Consider the following 18,753-nt stretch of genomic DNA (forward strand, 5'->3'; position numbering starts at 1 on the left):
GAAGGATAAATGAATGAATAACTGGTATAAATGTCAGTGTTGTCTACCCACCTTGACCAGGAAAGAAAGGATCATGAGAAAGTTTACAACCAGAATAACTTCAGAGTCCTAATTGGCTCATGATTATTCTGGTTGGTGGCTCTGGTCAAGGAAGAAAGAGCGCTGACTCACATGGATTTCTTGCATACAATGGCATTATTACATTTTTATTAAGATAATTCTGTGTTAAGAAATTTTATTCATAAAAATTCCTTTAAAATCAGTGATAATGATTCCTGTATATATAAAGGGGACAGTGTTCTTCCCTGTCAGGTCAAATTGTGACATGATATTATCAGCTCTGATTCTAATTGGCACCTGTTCTGTTGCCCTTTACAGCCAGCTGTTGCAAACCCGGATATCATGTTTATTAAAATTCACATTCCATGGGACACACTGTGCAAGTATGCAGAGAGACTGAATATTAGGATGCCCTTCAGGTATTTTCAGGTTTTATTTCATTCTATCTCAGAATATATTAAGATGAGCCTGTTTTTTGCAAAACCAGAGAGTAATAAATGTAATTCTTTCTACAGAAGAAATGCTTTTTTCCCCCAAGTTTAGTTAATTATGGCCATTTATCTTACCTTCTAATTTCCTTGCCTAATGTAAGCTTCCAGGTTCCCTGGATGCTTTGTATCATTTCTAGCTGGACTAGACTGGAAGGAGGGAAAGAAAGTTGTTTTCTAATTTTACTTACTATTCCCCAAATCAGTCTCACTTATTTAATATAGGTAGATGGAACTCTTATTTTTGTGACAGAAGTAAGTGTGTAGCATTCTTATGTATACAGATTCGGTGTTCTTCTCTGTATAGAAGTTATCAGAAATCTTTTCTCAGGTGCAGATCAACCAGATAGTTTCTTAACTCTGTTCTCAGTGCCAAAGGATAAATGGTAATGAAAGACCTTCTTAGTTCAAAGATGTTTCAGTCTTTCCTCTAGGCAAGACTACAGGAAAGTAAAAAATTGAATAGACCTATTTCCCCATATTGTGTGTTTTGTATTATATGCAGAATGTATCACTTTTCTTCCTGATCTCTCACAATGAAATCCAAGTGTTTCTACTATGCATGAACTGGCATTGAAGCTCAGTATGCTTCATCAACTGCTAAAAAAGGTTTTAAAAGGTTCAGGGTAACAAGATGCTAAGGAAAAGAGCCTCTAGATAATGAATTTGCATGAACAGTAAGAGGGCAATTCAAAACTGTGAAGCAATTTATCAGACGTGGTAGCATGGAAGAGGCCAGATCTGTGAGAGGGCTGCCAGCCTCGGGTCGCATGACAAGCCTCGAGAGCCTTGTCTTTTTAGTCATCTGAAATTCCTCAGGCTTTGGAAGTTGCACCCACAAGTCATTGCCCACAAAGGAGAAATTGATTAAGCACTGGCAACTACTGAGGAATTTTACAGTGACAATATCAGAATTAGATACCTAAATTGACTCCCATTCCCATTTGGGTCAATCTCAAGGGAAATCAATCTAGTCAGTCTTAAGGGAAATTGACCCTGAATACTCATTGAAAGGATCGATGCTGAAGCTGAAGCTCCAGTATTTTGGTCATCTGATGGGAAAATTGACTCATTGGAAAAGTCACTGGTGCTGGGAAAGATTGAGGGTAGAAGGAGAAGAGGCTATCAGACGATGAGGTGGCTAGATGGCGTTACCGATGCAATGGACATGAACTTGGGCAAACTTTGGGAGATGGTGAGGGACAGAGAGGCCTGGGGTGCTGCAGTCCATGGAGTTGCAAACAGCTGGACATGACTGGGCAACTAAACAACCTGTTTGAGAAATAGTTTCAAAATCCTCTATATAGATAATTATAAGATAGGTAAACAATATCTTGAAGAGCTTGTCAAAAATAATAATAGTAACAAAATAAAGAACAAAAGAAGATGAACACAGGAGAGAAAATTCCTTAGAATTCTATAGCACCTTATATAAATTATTAATATGATATCTATAAGAACCTGAAGTTTGTACATTTTTATGAAACTTGATCCCTGAAAGAAGCAAGTAAGGACATATGAAATATTATTTGTGTTGTGATTAGATAGTTTGAAGTCTCCAGAAGACTTCTTTCAATTCAGGTCATTCTACTGAACCAATCTTGAGAGTACAAATAGGTAAGTAAACACTGTGCTACTCTACATCTCTTGACTTCAGAGGAATTTTTTCCTCCTGACACCATGTCTCCTTCTTAAAAAAGTCTTTTGAAATACATGCCTGTGACTTATTTCAGGCTGACAATGGGAGAATATTTGCCTTTTGCTCTATCTGGTTTCTTCTTGTTTGGTCTGTATGTATACATGCTACACAGAATCATGCAAAATTAAAATAATGAGATTCATTTTAACTTACAAAATTATCAAACACTTTCACAGGTAGTACTCTTCAAACCTAGCACAGACATGGTGAATAATCAGATCTGTTGATATGTGGTGAGACTCAAGCTTCATAAAATATTCTGAAACAATTTAAAGGTATTTTCTGTGAGATTTAAAACTTTTCATAAGCCTCATATTTTATCTTAAGAAGAAAATTGAAAATATGTAAAAACATTCCCTGCAATATTTTTATAATTGTGAAAAATGTGAATATGTTCAACGGTAGAGGATTCAAATAAATTAGATATACCCTTGTAATGCAAAATAATTCATTTATAAAGTTAATGGGTACAAGGATTTCTTAATGACTGTAGTTAAATAATAAGTAGTAAAATTTAAGTAAAATATGTTTAGGATATGCATTTATTTATACAATGAGATTTCAACAATGTAAAATGAATAGAAAAAATTGGAAGAGAATATAATATGCTAAAACATGATTGCTTCTGATGGGTGGGGGTGAAGTCCTTATTATTTTGTGGGTCCTTATTTATTTTACTTTCTTACAAAATTACTTTTAGCAAGTTCTAATTTGCTTGCAGGATATAAACAAAGATGCGAAAGAAGTGTAACACCCAAGACAATAACCTACTTTCTGATATCAGGGTGAAATTACTAAAAAAAAATTCCAAATTAATTTTCATATGCCTTCATTCTGCCCCTATTCCTGTGATTTCACCATTGTTTCTAAGAGGAATTATAGTTGAGCTTATGCACAAACTAATTGCCTTGTAGAGATCCAAAAGGAGGAAACCCTTAGAAACTGTCACAAAGCATGCCATTTGAGTAGATTTTAGTATTTGAATTCTGTTCAGGTTAACTAAATATTATGTTTAAATATCTCATCCAACAAGGTTCATAGCTTCCATTACCTCCTCTGAACTTTATAGAAAACACATTTCTGCTAGAGGTCCAAAAGACTGAATCCTTTTTTGCTATCCAAGGGGGAATTTGGCATCATCTGATTCTTAGTTCCTGGCCAAGACACTTATTATTAATTTGAAGTTATAGTTTCCTTCAATGAAACATAAATGTTGGTTAGCATGCTCACTTTGTACCAAATATTTAACATTCATAATTTCAGAGATGGTTTTTCTTTCTTTATCAGTACTGTTGCAGGAAGGGAACCCCTTCCAGGGCCCAAAATTGGGCTCTTGTCTAACACTTGGAAATGAATTGTCCGAGGAGACTCATGTGCTGACAAAGCAAGAGATTTTATTGGGAAAGGGCGCCTGGGTGGAGAGCAGTAGGGTAAGGGAACCCAGGAGAACAGCTCTGGCTGCAGCCTGGTTTTATGGTGATAGGATTAGTTTTCGAGTTGTCTTTAGCCAATTGTCTGACTCAGAGTCCTTCCTGGTGGTGCACACCTTGTTCAGCCAAGATGGATGCCAGAGAGAAGGATTCTGGGAGGTGGTCAGACATGTGGTGTCTCCTTTTGACCTTTCCCGAACTCTTCTGGTTGGTGGAGGTTTATTAGTTCCGTGTTCCTTACCAGGACCACCTGTCATAAAACAACTCATGCAGATGGTTACTATGGTGCCTGGCCAGTATAAGCGGTTTCAATCAATGTGCTTCCCCTAACAGTACTATCCAAGTATGTCCACTCTGCTGTAGTGTATCAGGAAAAAGTCTTATAAAGACAATGGCAAAAGAATCTAGTGTCACAAATTTCATATAACTCATTCCACCATCTTGGTTGGATTGTATTAAATTTAAAAATTGAAAATCTGTTAGAGCATATTGGCCTTTTTCCTCTCATTTCCCTTACTTTTCAGATAAATATTGAGGAACTCTACTTTAAAGAATAATTAATATTCTCATAATTTTTAAAAAATCTATATCAAAATAATTTCTTTGTGTCTTTTCCTTAGAAGTTCTTTAAAACCATTTTGCTGTTATAAATGATATTCATTTTTATTTTCTGATAAGATTGCATTTGAAAGAAGAGTTATGATACATCAAAAGAAAGAAATATGAAATATATATAGTTACTGTCTCTTTTAATTGATGTTGCGGCTGAAGTTTCTTCTTTATGTTTTTCAAGATAATGTTTACAATTTCCACATTACTGAAACTTTGAAAAATGCAATTGTGATTCTTTTGATTTAATAATATAAATATTAGAAAATATATAGCTTTCCCAAAGTATACCAAAAGAACACTGGTTCAAGAGAAAGTAAAAGAAAAATCTCCTGTGACCAAATACGTTCTTGAAATTCAAAGTTAAACAATAAGTTTATTTACTGTAGGAATTTTTAGAGAAGTGATTCTAAGTGTTTTCAGAATACATCAAAATTACCTGGGAAACTCAGCAAAAGTGAAGTTTCCTAGAACCTATACCCAGAGGATAGGATAGAGTATATACATTTTTAACAAGCATCCCAAGTGATTTTGTTATAGTTGGTAGAGAAATATTATCTTGAAGATTTTATTATTTTTATAATTCTTATAATGTTCATAAATTTAAACAGACAGTTACATAGAGCAACCTTTCCTTAATTTTCATCTGATGATGGATTTTTAAAATCATCATATAATGATATCCTTGAGAAAACATTCTGAGGAATTCTAGAATGAGTTCTTTTGCAACATCTTTCCATATTACTTTAATAATAGATGTAGCATTAACCAACTCCTTAGTAACTAACTTCTGATTTATTTATAAGGTATGCCTAAAATTTGGGATAGCAGTCAGCTCATGAAGAGGGAATATTATTTAAGTATAGAATAAGTGGCAAATTATTCTCATGATTGTCAGCTCAATTTCCAAATGTCAATTGTTGTCATATTTAGGGACATATATAGACATACATATTGTCTTAAAATTAAGAAATGGATTGACATCAAAGAACTTAAATAGGAAAAATGCATATCTCTTTTCAAGACAAGATTTTTTAAAAGATTTATGCAAGAGGGACATGCTTGACTATTCCATATTCAGTGTTGAAACCTATATTGCATTCCATAAAGAAAAGCTGCAAATTTATTCAGAAAAAATTATTAGAGTTATAACCCTTCCTACAAAAGTTTTCTGCTAACTTACTATTTGAACATGAAACTTCAACATTTTATCTAGAGCCTATGCTTGAATATTCTGCATATATAGAATTTTATATATCTAAATTTTCTAGCAATTTCTTTTCTTGATTAAAATGGCCTGCATACTGGACTTGGGGTTTCATAACTAACCAAAAAAGAATCTGAGAATTAAAATATCCCATATTTTCTATCTTTTATTCTATTAGGAATGACTTTGTGTGTCTTCTATATTCCATAAATATCAATTCCCACTTTCCTCATTTTTCTTTTTATTCAAGGTGATTCATATTCATTCTTACCCTTCTCACATTAAAATGGGCAAGCCTATTTAAGATGATTCAGTCAGCCTGTAGCTTCTCAGACTGAGTTCAATATGGGTCAGCCTTCCATCTTTCCTCAAGCTTTTATTCAAACAAGTGTTTTAATCATAGCAAATTTGGGAGAATTGTTTAAAACAACTAAGAACAACCTTTTATTATTGTTGGGAGTAAACTTAGATCACCTTTGTATGCAAAGGATAACTCACTCAAAAATAAAATGATGTAATAACATGCAGAGACCCCAGTGTATAAAATAGATAAAAGTACAGGAGCTTCGCTTAACAAGGAGTAGGGAACAGGGTTCCTCTCATATGGCAGTCCTTCTCATTTGGACCTTCAAACATCTTCACATGTGAAACACTGGTTGGAAACAGTGATTGAGATAATGATTTACTTATAATTTTGAGTGACTGTTGTGATAAGTGGGTGGGTAGATGGGTAGATAAATGCTGTCTTGACACAAGGTGTAAAAGAGAAGGATCTTTCAAATGAAAAAATAAGGGAAAATAAAGAAAGCTCTGTTAATGGACAATATGCAGTTAATAAATTGTGTAATGAAGATTGTATGTGGAAATAATTTGGTCCTGCAGGTTCATTTATGCAGAAAGACTAAGGACAATTGCAGGTTATTATTGACTGAGTGGGTTAAAGGTTCACTTGTCTATGTCAGGGGAATGTAGTTAAAAACTAAATCTTCCCCAAGCAAAGAAATTTCTCCACAAAGAGAAAGATCACCCTTTTTATCATAAATAAGCATTAAACCAAATGTGGCTTGAGTCACAGGAAATTCACTGAGATTGCAAAGACAGAAAGAAAGCTCCCCTTTTTATACAGCTGCACAGATACAAGCCATTATGGGCATGTCCTCAAGATAAACAGTAACCAATCCTCAAATAAGAGGACTTGACAGCATTAATTGTCACACATACTTCATCCTAGATTTGACTGGTAATTAGAATTTTAGTTACCTGGGAAAAGTCAGTCTCTTAATTTTATTTGTTTTTATGGTCTAAAAACCATGTGTATTCATCTTGTATGATTTTTTCCTTCATTTGTATTTTATTTTTCCAAAAACTTTTCAAAATTTTTAAAAATACTTGAAAGAAATACTTCAAAATAGTAACAATAAAAAGAGGATAACATTTAGTCTCAATGTTCCCTTGTCTTTTTATGTTATTCCTTACCATATCCATGACTGATAATTATAATCATAATCCTTATCATCTCTTAATCACATTCCTAGATTTTTTTGATGCTGACAATTATTTTAAACCAACTTCTACATTTGTAGTCTTTTAAAGATATACCTTATTTAGTAAATGTTTATTAAATTGAAAGTACCTTCAGGCACTGAAGGAAATAAATGCAGCTGTGAGTTAGAAGCTCATTATTTATTCATCAGTCATGGGAATCCTCATTACTATTTACCAAAGAATATACCATATTCACAGAACTATACAAAAAAGATCTTCATGACCAAGATAATCACAATGGTGTGATCACTCATCTAGAGCCAGACAGCCTGGAATGTGAAGTCAAATGGGGCTTAGAAAGCATCACTATGAACAAAGCTAGTGGAGGTGATGGAATTCCAGTTGAGCTATTTCAAATCCTTAAAGATGATGCTGTGAAAGTGCTGCACTCAATATGCCAGCAAATTTGGAAAACTCAGCAGTGGCCACAGGACTGGAAAAGGCCAGTTTTCATTCCAATCCCAAAGAAAATGTCAAAGAATGCTGAAACTACTGCACAATTGCACTCATCTCCCATGCTAGCAAAGTAATGCTCAAAATTCTCCAAGCCAGGCTTCAACAATACATGAACTGCGAACTTCCAGATGTTCAAGCTGGTTTTAGAAAAGGCAGAGGAACCAGAGATCAGATTGCCAACATCCATTGGATCATCGAAGAAGCAAGAGAGTTCCAGAAAACATCTATTTCTGCTTTATTGACTATGACAAAGCCTTTGACTGTGTAGATCACAATAAACTGTGGAAAATTCTTAAAGAGATGGGAATACCAGACCACCTGATCTGCCTCTTGAGAAATCTGTATGCAGGTCAGGAAGCAACAGTTAGAACTAGACATGGAACAACAGACTCAATCCAAAAGGAGTACGTTAAGGCTGTATATCATCACCCTGCTTATTTAACATCTATGCAGAGTACATCATGAGAAACGCTGGGCTGGAAGAAGCACAAGTTGGAATCAAGATTGCTGGGAGAAATATCAATAACCTCGGATATGCAGATGACACCACCCTTATGGCAGAAAGTGAAGAGGAACTAAAGAGCCTCTTGATGAAAGTGAAAGAGGAGAGTGAAAAAGTTGGCTTAAAGCTCAACATTCAGAAAACAAAGATCATGGCATCAGGTCCCATCACTTCATGGTAAATAGATGGGGAAACAGTGGAAACAGTGTCAGACCTTATTTTTCTGGGCTCCAAAATCACTGCAGATGGTGACTGCAGCCATGAAATTAAAAGATGCTTACTCCTTGGAAGAAAAGGTATGACCAACCTAGATAGTGTATTCAAAAGCAGAGACATTACTTTGCCGACTAAGGTCCGTCTAGTCAAGGCTATGGTTTTCCCAGTGGTCATGTGAGAGTTGGACTGTGAAGAAAGCTGAGCGCTGAAAAATTGATGTTTTTAAACTGTGGTGTTGGAGAAGATTCTTGAGAGTCCCTTGGACTGCAAGGAGATCCAACCAGTCCATTCTGAAGGAGATCAGCCCTGGGATTTCTTTGGAGGGAATGATACTGAAGCTGAAACTCCAGCACTTTGGCCACCTCATGTGAAGAGTTGATTCATTGGAAAAGACTGAATCTGGGAGGTATTGGGGGCAGGAGGAGAAGGGGACGACCAAGGATGAGATGGCTGGATGGCATCACTGACTCGATGGATGTGGATCTGAGTGAACTCCGGGAGTTGGTGATGGACAGGGAGGCCGGGCATGCTGCGATTCATGGGATCACAGAGAGTTTTACATGACTGAGCAACTGAACTGAACTCATACCATACAGACAAAGTCAGATGAACTTAAACTTCCATCTTTAAGAAGCCCAATCTCTTATAGAAGATAGTCAGTGAACAGTTATATAATAATGGGGTAAATATGCAAGAGTTTTAGAGTGAAGATGGGTTTATAGCCCAATAGGGAGTGAAAGACATATGCACACACACCTGTGTGTATTTGAAAAAAATGAAGGAAGAGATATTTAAAATGTGAGTTTGGGATAAATAGAGCAAGCGTTCAAACTCCATACTTAAAATTAGTGTTAGAGTATGTCAGGGACAAGTTAAAATTCTTTTCTAGGATTGTGACTGGTGATTGCTATGAAATACAGTAGCTCAGAATGTTTTCAGGTTTTCTAAGCAGTTAATAATACAGGACTAAATATCAATTGTACTGACTCTCAGCCCTTCTTTCTAGAAACCACAGGCACTGCAGAGGAGTCTTCTGATTCTCTGGAATGGGTTTTTGTGGGTGGGGGTAAAGAGGCATTTTAGAAAATCCTGAATGAGATTCTTGAGCTTCAAGATGTGGATTTAGTGAGAATCTTCTAGAGTGTGAATTAACCTCTGTCATTAAAATATTTAGTTTCTCAAAAATCAGAATGGTACACATTTACTTAATACACTCAATATCTTTCAGCCCCAAAGCTTAGCACCAGTGGTTAAGATCCTTCATTATATATGCCTTGTTCATTATCCCCTCACCTCTTTATGATCTTCAACTTGCAATTTATATGCTGGAAGTTATCAAATTAGTAAAAATTCCCTGAATATTACAATGGTTCACTTGCTCCCATAACCATTTCATATCCTGCTACCTCAGGCTAAAATGCTATGTCCTAAGTACTCCGTTTAGAAGACTCCTGTCATTCAACAAGGTTGAATTTAAGACTCAACACAGATAACACATAGTGAAGAAGGCTTCTCTGTCTCCTTTCTCCTACAAAGGCTAAATGAGATACCTTCTTAATGCTTTTCTACCCCTCCTTGTTTTACTGTGTCATGACACTTTATTATAACTATCACTTGTCTCCTCAACTGTAGAGTAGCTTTTTGAGGGTAAAGACCCTCTTTTTTCTCTAAATTTTTAATGATTATAATTTAATTATAATATAATTCTAATTATAATATTAAGGGTATAATATAATTCTTTGCAATATCAGAAATATTCAGTACATATGTGTTTAGATGGATAGATGACTTCGTATAACAAATAAGCATATGCTCTGATTAATATGCGTTGTGTAGCAGAAGACAGTCTTTCAAAAGAGAATTAAGGGACTTCCCTGGTGGCCTAGTGGCTAAGACTCTGAACTCCCATTGTAGGGCACCTGAATTTGATCCCTGGTTGGGGAAGTAGATCCCACTTGCTGCAAATAAGACCCAGAACAGCCAAATAAATAAATATTTTTAAAAACTTAAAAAAAATAAAAATCAAATATTCAAAAATCATCTATTGATTTATGAAGTGTCTCTATTATTAATAACTTAGATTCTGAAGTTAAAACAATGCAAATTCACCATTCTTCCTATTTGTGTGTGTTCTCAGTTGCTTTAGTCGTGTCTGACTCTTTCTGACCCCATGCTCTGTAGCCCACCAGGCTCCTCTGTCCATGGGATTATCCAGGCAAGAATACTGGAGTGAGTGGCCATGTCCTCCTCCAGGGGATCTTTCCAATCCAAGGGATCAAACAACACGTCTTCTGCATCTCCTGCATTGCAGGCTGATTCTTTACCCACTGAGACACCTGGGAAATGTTCTTCCTGTTACACTGGTTTATTCCATGTCTTTCTTTAGCATGTGAAAATGAGAGTATTGAAATGCTCAGTATAACTGAATGTTGTCAACTCCCTGATTTCACAATTTTCATGTAACTTTCCTCAGCTGATTTCTTTCTTTCTTTCTTTTTTAGGAAAAAATCCTATTACACTGACCGGAGGAGCAAATCAATGGGCAGGTTGGTGGGTGATAAGTAATTTGTTTACAACCAATTTGTCATTTGGGGGAAAAAAAATAAAAAACGCATTTGATTATCTGTAACAGCAGTTGTAGATTTTAGAAAGGGGAATTTTATTATTTATTCAACAGATTTCCAAAATGATTATACCAAATTTAATAACGCTTAAAATCATGATCTATTTTTTCTATTTACCATTGCCATTCCTATAATCCTCCTTTTATATAATATCATAGAACAAGGATTTTAATTGCTAGTTAGTGTTTTAAGAGATTTTAATTTTAAAAATAGTTATAAAGCTAGGATTGATAGGTAAATGATGACCCACTAAAGTAATAGACGACACAGTAGAGACCTTCTGGATCATCTAATCCAAGCCTCTTATTGATGAGATGGTAAAAGAAAGATTAGCATCCGGAATGATGAAGTGGTTTCCCAAGACCATACAGCATCTTTTGTATCACGCACCTACTTTTATTCCACCAGCTGAAGCTGATTCTCTTTCAGTCCTGGCACTGAAAGCAAACTTCTTTTTAAAAGCTTTATTTCAAAACAACATCTCCATATGTATTGTGGTAACAGTAGCTATGGCAAAGGAATTAATTAAAACATAACCCTGAGACACAAGAAACCCTCCCAACTAAACTGCCTTGGCCCCTTTTCACTGGAGGAAATGAGCTTTCATTTAATGAGCTCTACAAACAAAAGGCTTATAATGTTTGACTGCTCTGCCCCTTGCACAAAAATCAGTTAACCAAAGCAGAATGTGAATGTCATGTAGTAGGCTCTAGTGAATGATACTGCAGGACGTTGCAAATCAGAATGACACCAAAAACTAGAAAAATACAGTGTAAATATCTGACCATTTAAGGAAAGAATTTAATAAATCTAGTTCTTTTACCAAAGAAATATCTAAATATAATTTAGAACTTTAAAATAGGAAATTTTTGAATTCAAGAGTAGAAGAGTATACTCCTTTAAACTCTAAATTTGAGTGTGGTTGGAATAGGCGACAAGAAAAGTAAATCATGGGAGGAAAACTTGAAATTTGAATGAACGTTAAAAGAAATGAGCACTTAAATGGCTTTTAATAAAATTAATGATGTTCTTTAGCCAGTCAGATGTATCTGTTTGTCAGGTTGACATATTCAGAGTTACTGTGAGTGTTCATCATTTCCCTTGTGTTCATTTGTTCCTGGTCTATATAGCAAATTTCCAAAGTTATTTTTGCATAACAAGGACAAATTCATTGGGATTTTATATAATTATACAACTGCAGGTTTTCCTCTACACATGCCTGTTAAATACTGGATTGTGCTGAGAAAACATATCTGGGTTTACTTCTGGGTGCGGTATAGAATTAGTGGGATTTTTGCCACTATGTAAGTGGTGGATTTTCTGCTATAGAGGTATATTCCTTTCAGAGACTTACAGAAGGATGAAATCCTGTATATTAAATTGGGAACCAATGTCTATGTAATGCTGTCATAATTTAGTTTTAGAGTACTTGCGTTTAGAATTCCTGATAAATGTGTATTCTAAATTTGGTTTCTTTGACATTTTTAATAGTGGAAAAATGCTTTTCTTTTCTATTTTGGTCAAACAGAAGTAAACTAGAAAAATGAACACTATATTATGTGTCATAATATGTTTTATTTTCTTTTGTGTTTATTATTTTTTCTTTCATTTTATGAAATTAAAATAAGATTATCAGTTATTCCAAATGATTGTTAATTTATCTTAAGTAGTACTCTAGTTTACTGACTTACAATTTACATATTACAAATAGTTTTCTTTGTTCTTGAGTTAGTGGACGCATATGAAGAGGGTAACAAATAAATAGGAAAGGCGAAATTTATAAAATACATAATATTAAACTGAAAAAAATGACTGTCTTGGTATTTGCTTGCATTTACACTTTCAACTAAGGAAATGATTGATTTTGATTTTTCTTAAAACTTGACCTTTGGAAAAGTAAACTTAAATGTTTGTGTGTGTGTGTGTGTGTGTGTGTGTGTGTGTGTGTGTGCGCGGGGGTCATCATTGTTATAGAATTATAAAACCCAATTTGTAGACATTTGGAAAGAGGGAAGCAAAAGTCAGATGTGTGCATTTAGATGGCACTGTGCTTTCCCTTTTCTAATGTGGGAGAAATGTTTTGTGCATGGGTAATTTGGCCAATAAACATTAGGGGATAAACAGGTACAGGCAGTTATCCAGGCTTTGAAGATCATTGTTTCTCCAGGCAGATCGCTAGAAAATGTGTATAAAAATACAGTTCAAGCATTGCTGCTATCTATAATTAGTTTACAAAGCACGTTAATACTGAATTATCAAAGCAGTTTCAAAACAACCCTTTAGGGAGGCAGAACAAAGCATAACCAGTTTTGCAGATCAGGGAAAAGGAATGATTTCATTATCACTCCTTTTCACCAACCCTGCACCTCATGCCCTAACGTTTACAGCTGGTGTGCTCTGACAAGTTCTTTGACCCTTTAATCGAGATTTCTTTTCAAGTTCTCTTGAATTCTGTGCTTTGCACTGATTTTAGCAAAGAAACTTAAAGCTCTGTTAGAAGTCATCTTCACATTTTGCCATAAAATCTTGAGTTTGCAAAATGGTTACTGTGATAAAGGTTTGGTTCAATTTCAGATCAGTCACTCAGTTGTGTGCGACTCTTTGCGATCGTATGGACTGCAGCATGCCAGGCTTCCCTGTCCATCACCAACTGCCAGAGCTTACTCAGACTCATCTCCACTGAGTCACTGATAACATCCAACCATCTCATCCTCCGTTGTCCCCTTCTCCCACCTTCAATCTTTCCCACCGATCAGGGTCTTTAAATGAGTCAGTTCTTCAACATCAGGGGGCCAAAGTATTAGAGTTTCAGCTTCAGCATCAGTCCTTCCAATGAACGCTCAGGACTGATCTCCTTTAGGATGGACTGGTTGGATTTCCTTGCAGTCCAAGGGACTCTCAAGAGTCTTCTCCAACACCACAGTTCAAAAGCATCAATTCTTCAGCACTCAGCTTTCTTTATAGTCCAACTCTCATTTCCATACATGACTACTGGAAAAAGCAAAGCTTTGACTAAATGGACCTTTGTTGGCAAAGTAATATCTCTGCTTTATAATATGCTGTCTAGTTTGGTCATAACTTTTCTTCCAAGGAGTAAGCATCTTTTAATTTGGTGGCTGCAGTTACCATCTGCTGTGATTTTGGAGCCCCCTAAAATAAAGTCTCTCACTGTTTCCACTGTTTCTCCATCTATTTGCCATGACGAGATGCCATCATCTTAGTTTCTGAATGTTGAGTTTTAAGCCAATTTTTTCACTCTCCTCTTTCATCAAGAGGCTCTTTAGTTCTTTGCTTTCTGCCATAAAGGTGGTATCATTGGCATATGTGAGGTTACTGATATTTCTCATGGCAGTCTTGATACCAGCTTGTGCTTCATCGAGCCTGGCATTTTGCATGATATACTCTACATATAAGTTAAATAGACAAAGTGACAATATATAGCCTTGATGTACTCCTTTCCCGATTTGGAACTAGTATGTTTTTCCATGTCCAGTTCTAACTGTTGCTTGTTGACCTGCATACAGATTCCTTAGGAGGCAGGTCAGGTGGTCTGGTATTCCCATCTCTTTAAGAATTTTCCACAGTTTGTTGTAATCCACACAGCCAAAGGCTTTGGTATAGTCAATAAAGCAGAAGTTTTTCTGGAACTCTCTTGCTTTTTCCATAATCCAACAGATGCTGGCAATTTGACCTCTGGTTCCTCTGCTTTTTCTAAATCCAGTTTGAACATCTGGGATTTCATGGTTCGTGTACTGTTGAAGCCTGGCTTGGATAATTTTGAGCATTATTTGCTAGTGGGTGTGTGACATGAGTGCAATTGTGCAGTAGTTCGAGCATTCCTTGTCATTGCCTTTCTTTGGGATTGGAATGAAAACTGACCTTTTCCAGTTCTGTGGCCACTGCTGAGTTTTCCAAATTTGCTGGCATATTGAGTGCAACAGTTTCACAGCATCATCTTTTAAGATTTGAAATAGCTCGACTGGAATTACATCACCTTTCCTAGCTTTGTTCATAGTGATACTTCCGAAAGCCCACTTGACTTTGCATTCCAGGATGACTGGCTCTAGGTGAGTGATCACACCATCATGATTATCTGGTTTGGTAGAGTGTCGATAATACAGTAGATTGCATTGATGGCCTGGGGGTGGTTGTGTTGGTTGTAGAAGTAGCAGTGATATTCCTTTTCCTTATTAATGTCATAAATTTTATTGAGTCTTCACTTTGCACTGTAGGGTCAGGCTTTACCTATTTAGTTATCAGGATATCCCTTCATTTAAGAGATGAGAAAACAATGAGAATCAAAGAAATTAACTAATAAGCTAGATCTTTGCATCATGTGATTCAGATCCAACCGTGACTGCATTGGACATGTCCTGACACATGGACATCACCAGATAGTCAACACCGAAATTGGATTTGTTATATTTTTGCAGCCAAAGATGGAGAAGCTCTATACAGTCAGCAAAAACAAGACCCAGAGCTGACTGTGGCTCAGATCATGAACTCCTTATTGCCAAATTCAGACTTAAATTGAAGAAAGTGGGGAAAACCACTAGACTATTCAGGTATGAAGTAAATAAAATCAAATATGATTATACAGTGGAAGTGAGAAATAGATTTAAGGGACTAGATCTGATAGAGTGCCTGAAGAACTATGGACCGAGTTTTGTGACATTGTACAGGAGACAAGAATCAAGACCATCCCCAAGAAAAAAAATGCAAAGTGGCAGTCTGAGGAGGCCTTACAAAGAGCTGTGAAAAGAAGAGAGGCGAAAAGCGAAGGAGAAAAGGAAAGATATACTTATTTGAATGCAGAATTCCAAAGACTAGCAAGGAAAGATAAGAAAGCATTCCTTAGAGATCAGTGCAAAGAAATAGAGGAAAACAATAGAATAGGAAAGACCAGAGATCTCTTCAATAAAATTAGAGATGCCAAGGGAACATTTCATGCAAAGATGGGCTCAATAAAGGACAGAAGTGGTATGGACCTAACAGAAGCAGAAGATATTAAGAAGAGGTGGCAAGAATACACAGAAGACTTGTACAAAAAAGATCTTCGCAACCCAGATGATCACGATGGTGTGATGGCTCACCTAGAGCCAGACATCCTGGAATGTGAAGTCAAGTGGGCCTTAGGAAGTATCACTATGAACAAAGCTAGTGGAGGTGATGGAATTCCAGTTGAGCTATTTCAAATCCTAAAAGATGATGCTGTGAAAGTGCTGCACTCAATGTATCAGCAAATTTGGAAAACTCAGCAGTGGCCACAGGACTAGAAAAGGTCAGTTTTCATTCCAATCCCAAATAAAGGCAATGCCAAAGAATACTCAAACTACCGCACAATTGCACTCTTCTCATATGCTAGTAAAGTGACGCTCAAAATTCTCCCAGCCAGCCTTCAGCAATACATGAACCATGAACTCCCAGGTAGATGTTCAAGCTGGATTTAGAAAAGGCAGAAGAACCAGAGATCAAATTGCCAGCATCTGCTGGATCATCGAAAAAGCAAGAGAGTTCCAGAGAAATATCTATTTCTGCTTTATTGACTATGACAAAGCCTTTGACTGTGTGAATCACAATAAACTGAGGAAAATTCTGAAAGAGATGGGAATAACAGACCACCTGACCTGCTTCTTGAGATGTATGCAGGTCAGGAAGCAACAGTCAGAACTGGACATGGAACAACAGATTGGTTCCAAATAGGAAAAAGAGTACATCAAGGTTGTATATTGTCACCCTGCTTATTTAACTTATATGCAGAGTACATCATGAGAAACTCTGGGCTGGAGGAAGCACAAGCTGGAATCAAGATTGCCAGTAGAAATATCAATAACCTCAGATATGCAGATGACACTACCCTTATGGCAGAAAGTGAAGAAGAACTAAAGAGCCTCTTGATGAAAGTGAAAGAGGAGAGTGAAAAAGTTGGCTTAAAGCTCAACATTCAGAAAACTAAGATCATGCCATCCAGTCCCATCACTTCATGGGAAATAGATGGGAAACAGTGGAAACAGTGGCTGACTTTATTTTTTTGGGCTCCAAAATTACTGGAGATGGTGATTGCAGCCATGAAATTAAAAGACGCTTACTCCTTGGAAGGAAAGTTATGAGCAACCTAGATAGCATATTCAAAAGCAGAGACATTACTTTGCTAACAAAACTCCGTCTAGTCAAGGCTATGGTTTTTCTAGTAGTCATGTTTGGATGTGAGAGTTGAACTATAAGGAAAGCTGAACACTGAAAAATTGATGCCTTTGAACTGTGATGTTGGAGAAGACTCTTGAGAGTCCCTTGGCCTTCATTGAGATCCAAGCAGCCCATCCTAAAGGAGATCAGTTCTGGGTGTTCATTGGAAGGACTGATGTTGAAACTGAAACTCCAACACTTTGGCCACTTGATGTGAAGAGCTGTCTCATTGGAAAAGACCCGATGCTGGGAAAGATTGAGGACAGGAGGAGAAGGGGATGACAGAGGATGAGATGGTTGGATAGCATCACTGACTCAATGGACATGGGTTTGGGTAGACTCTGGGAGTTGGTGATGGACAGGGAGGTCTGGCATATGTGATTCATGGGGTTGCAAAGAGTTGGACACAACTGAGTGACTGATCTGAACTGAACTGACTGCATTTCATTATCAGGCATCATTTTTTCCTTCACAGTAAGTGTGTGAAAAGCCTAAACTGATAATAAGATTTATTTTTCTTTAAAAGGTCAATGATGATCTAAAAGTCACTTTATTTCATTTGTCTAAGTTTGTCAGAGATAATAGGCCCTTGAGTCCTGTAGCTTATCAGTGTTTTCTAACTGTCATCAGATGCCTCTTTTATTTGATCCTCCTAGCCACCTAATGAAGTAGGACAGATGGAATTTCTTCCTGTTTTTACAGATGAGGGAGCAGTCTTTGCTGCTCAAAGACTGGAAATGTTTGGCTCAGTTTCCATACTGGCAATTTCATCCTCTAGCTTCTATACCATTGTTTTCTTCACTAGGCTGAATTTGAAAAGTTAGAATAATTGCTTTATAATTGCTTCCTCAGTGTTTTTACATGTCTGTGCACAACTGGCTAGAATGTGGTGATATTTTGCGATTTCAGAGACTTTCTTTGTAGTAAGAAGAAACAAAAAAGACTCTTCAGATAATTTTAATGTGTTATTTTAGGCTAGAAAGAAACACTCTTGTCCCTGCAAAACCAAAAAAGATTTGGCATCTAAACGATAACCTCATTTGGCAAAGAAAAGGTCCAAACTCTTTACATGCTAAAGTTTAACATTAAGACTTGACGTTTGTTTCAAATTATGTATGGTATTTTTATAATAATAGACTTTAGTGAAATAATTTCTAAGATACAATCATTGCCTGCAGATTGCTGTACTAAATTTTTAAAAGCTTAAACAGAGTTGGCCAAACAGATATTATAAGACATTGTACTTCTCTAGGAAAATATTCTTTCCTGCCACTTTGACTTACTATTACAGAAGAAGCCAAAATTAGCCAAAGATAGACCTCATACTGTATAAATATAGCACATTTTTATAAGTATAACATAGCTGAGTTCATGGATAGCAGGATGAGCACCACAGAAACTAGTTAGAAATGCAGGGTCTCAGAACTCAAACCTGTTGAATTAGCATCTGCATTTTAACAAGATATTCAGGTGATTTAACTGTTCATTAAAGTCCTGAAAGTACCACAAAGACTCCTTGACTCAACTTTGCTGCTAAGTCACTTCAGTCGTGTCCAACTCTGTGTGACCCCATAGACGGCAGCCCACCAGGCTCCCCCATCCCTGGGGTTCTCCAGGCAAGAACACAGGAGTGGGTTGCCATTTCCTCCTCCAATGCATGAAAGTGAAAAGTGAAAGTGAAGTCGTTCAGTCGTGTCCGACCCTTAGTATGGGATTTTCCAGGCAAGAGTA

The 18,753-nt window shown here is 36.5% G+C and overlaps 1 protein-coding gene across 1 annotated transcript in view; it reads left to right on the forward strand.

Annotated features, from left to right (window-relative positions):
- ANO3 (anoctamin 3) overlaps window positions 1-18,753 on the forward strand; it is a 455,605-nt gene that overhangs the window by 324,692 nt on the left and 112,160 nt on the right. Inside the window, exons 6-7 of the mRNA XM_027979573.3 lie at window positions 379-479; window positions 10,714-10,758. Coding sequence (XP_027835374.2) covers window positions 379-479; window positions 10,714-10,758 — 146 coding nt within the window. The remainder of the gene's footprint in view (window positions 1-378; window positions 480-10,713; window positions 10,759-18,753) is intronic.

This window comes from Ovis aries, chromosome 15 (genome assembly GCF_016772045.2).
Source record: "Ovis aries strain OAR_USU_Benz2616 breed Rambouillet chromosome 15, ARS-UI_Ramb_v3.0, whole genome shotgun sequence".
NCBI classification, from domain to species: Eukaryota; Metazoa; Chordata; class Mammalia; order Artiodactyla; family Bovidae; genus Ovis; species Ovis aries.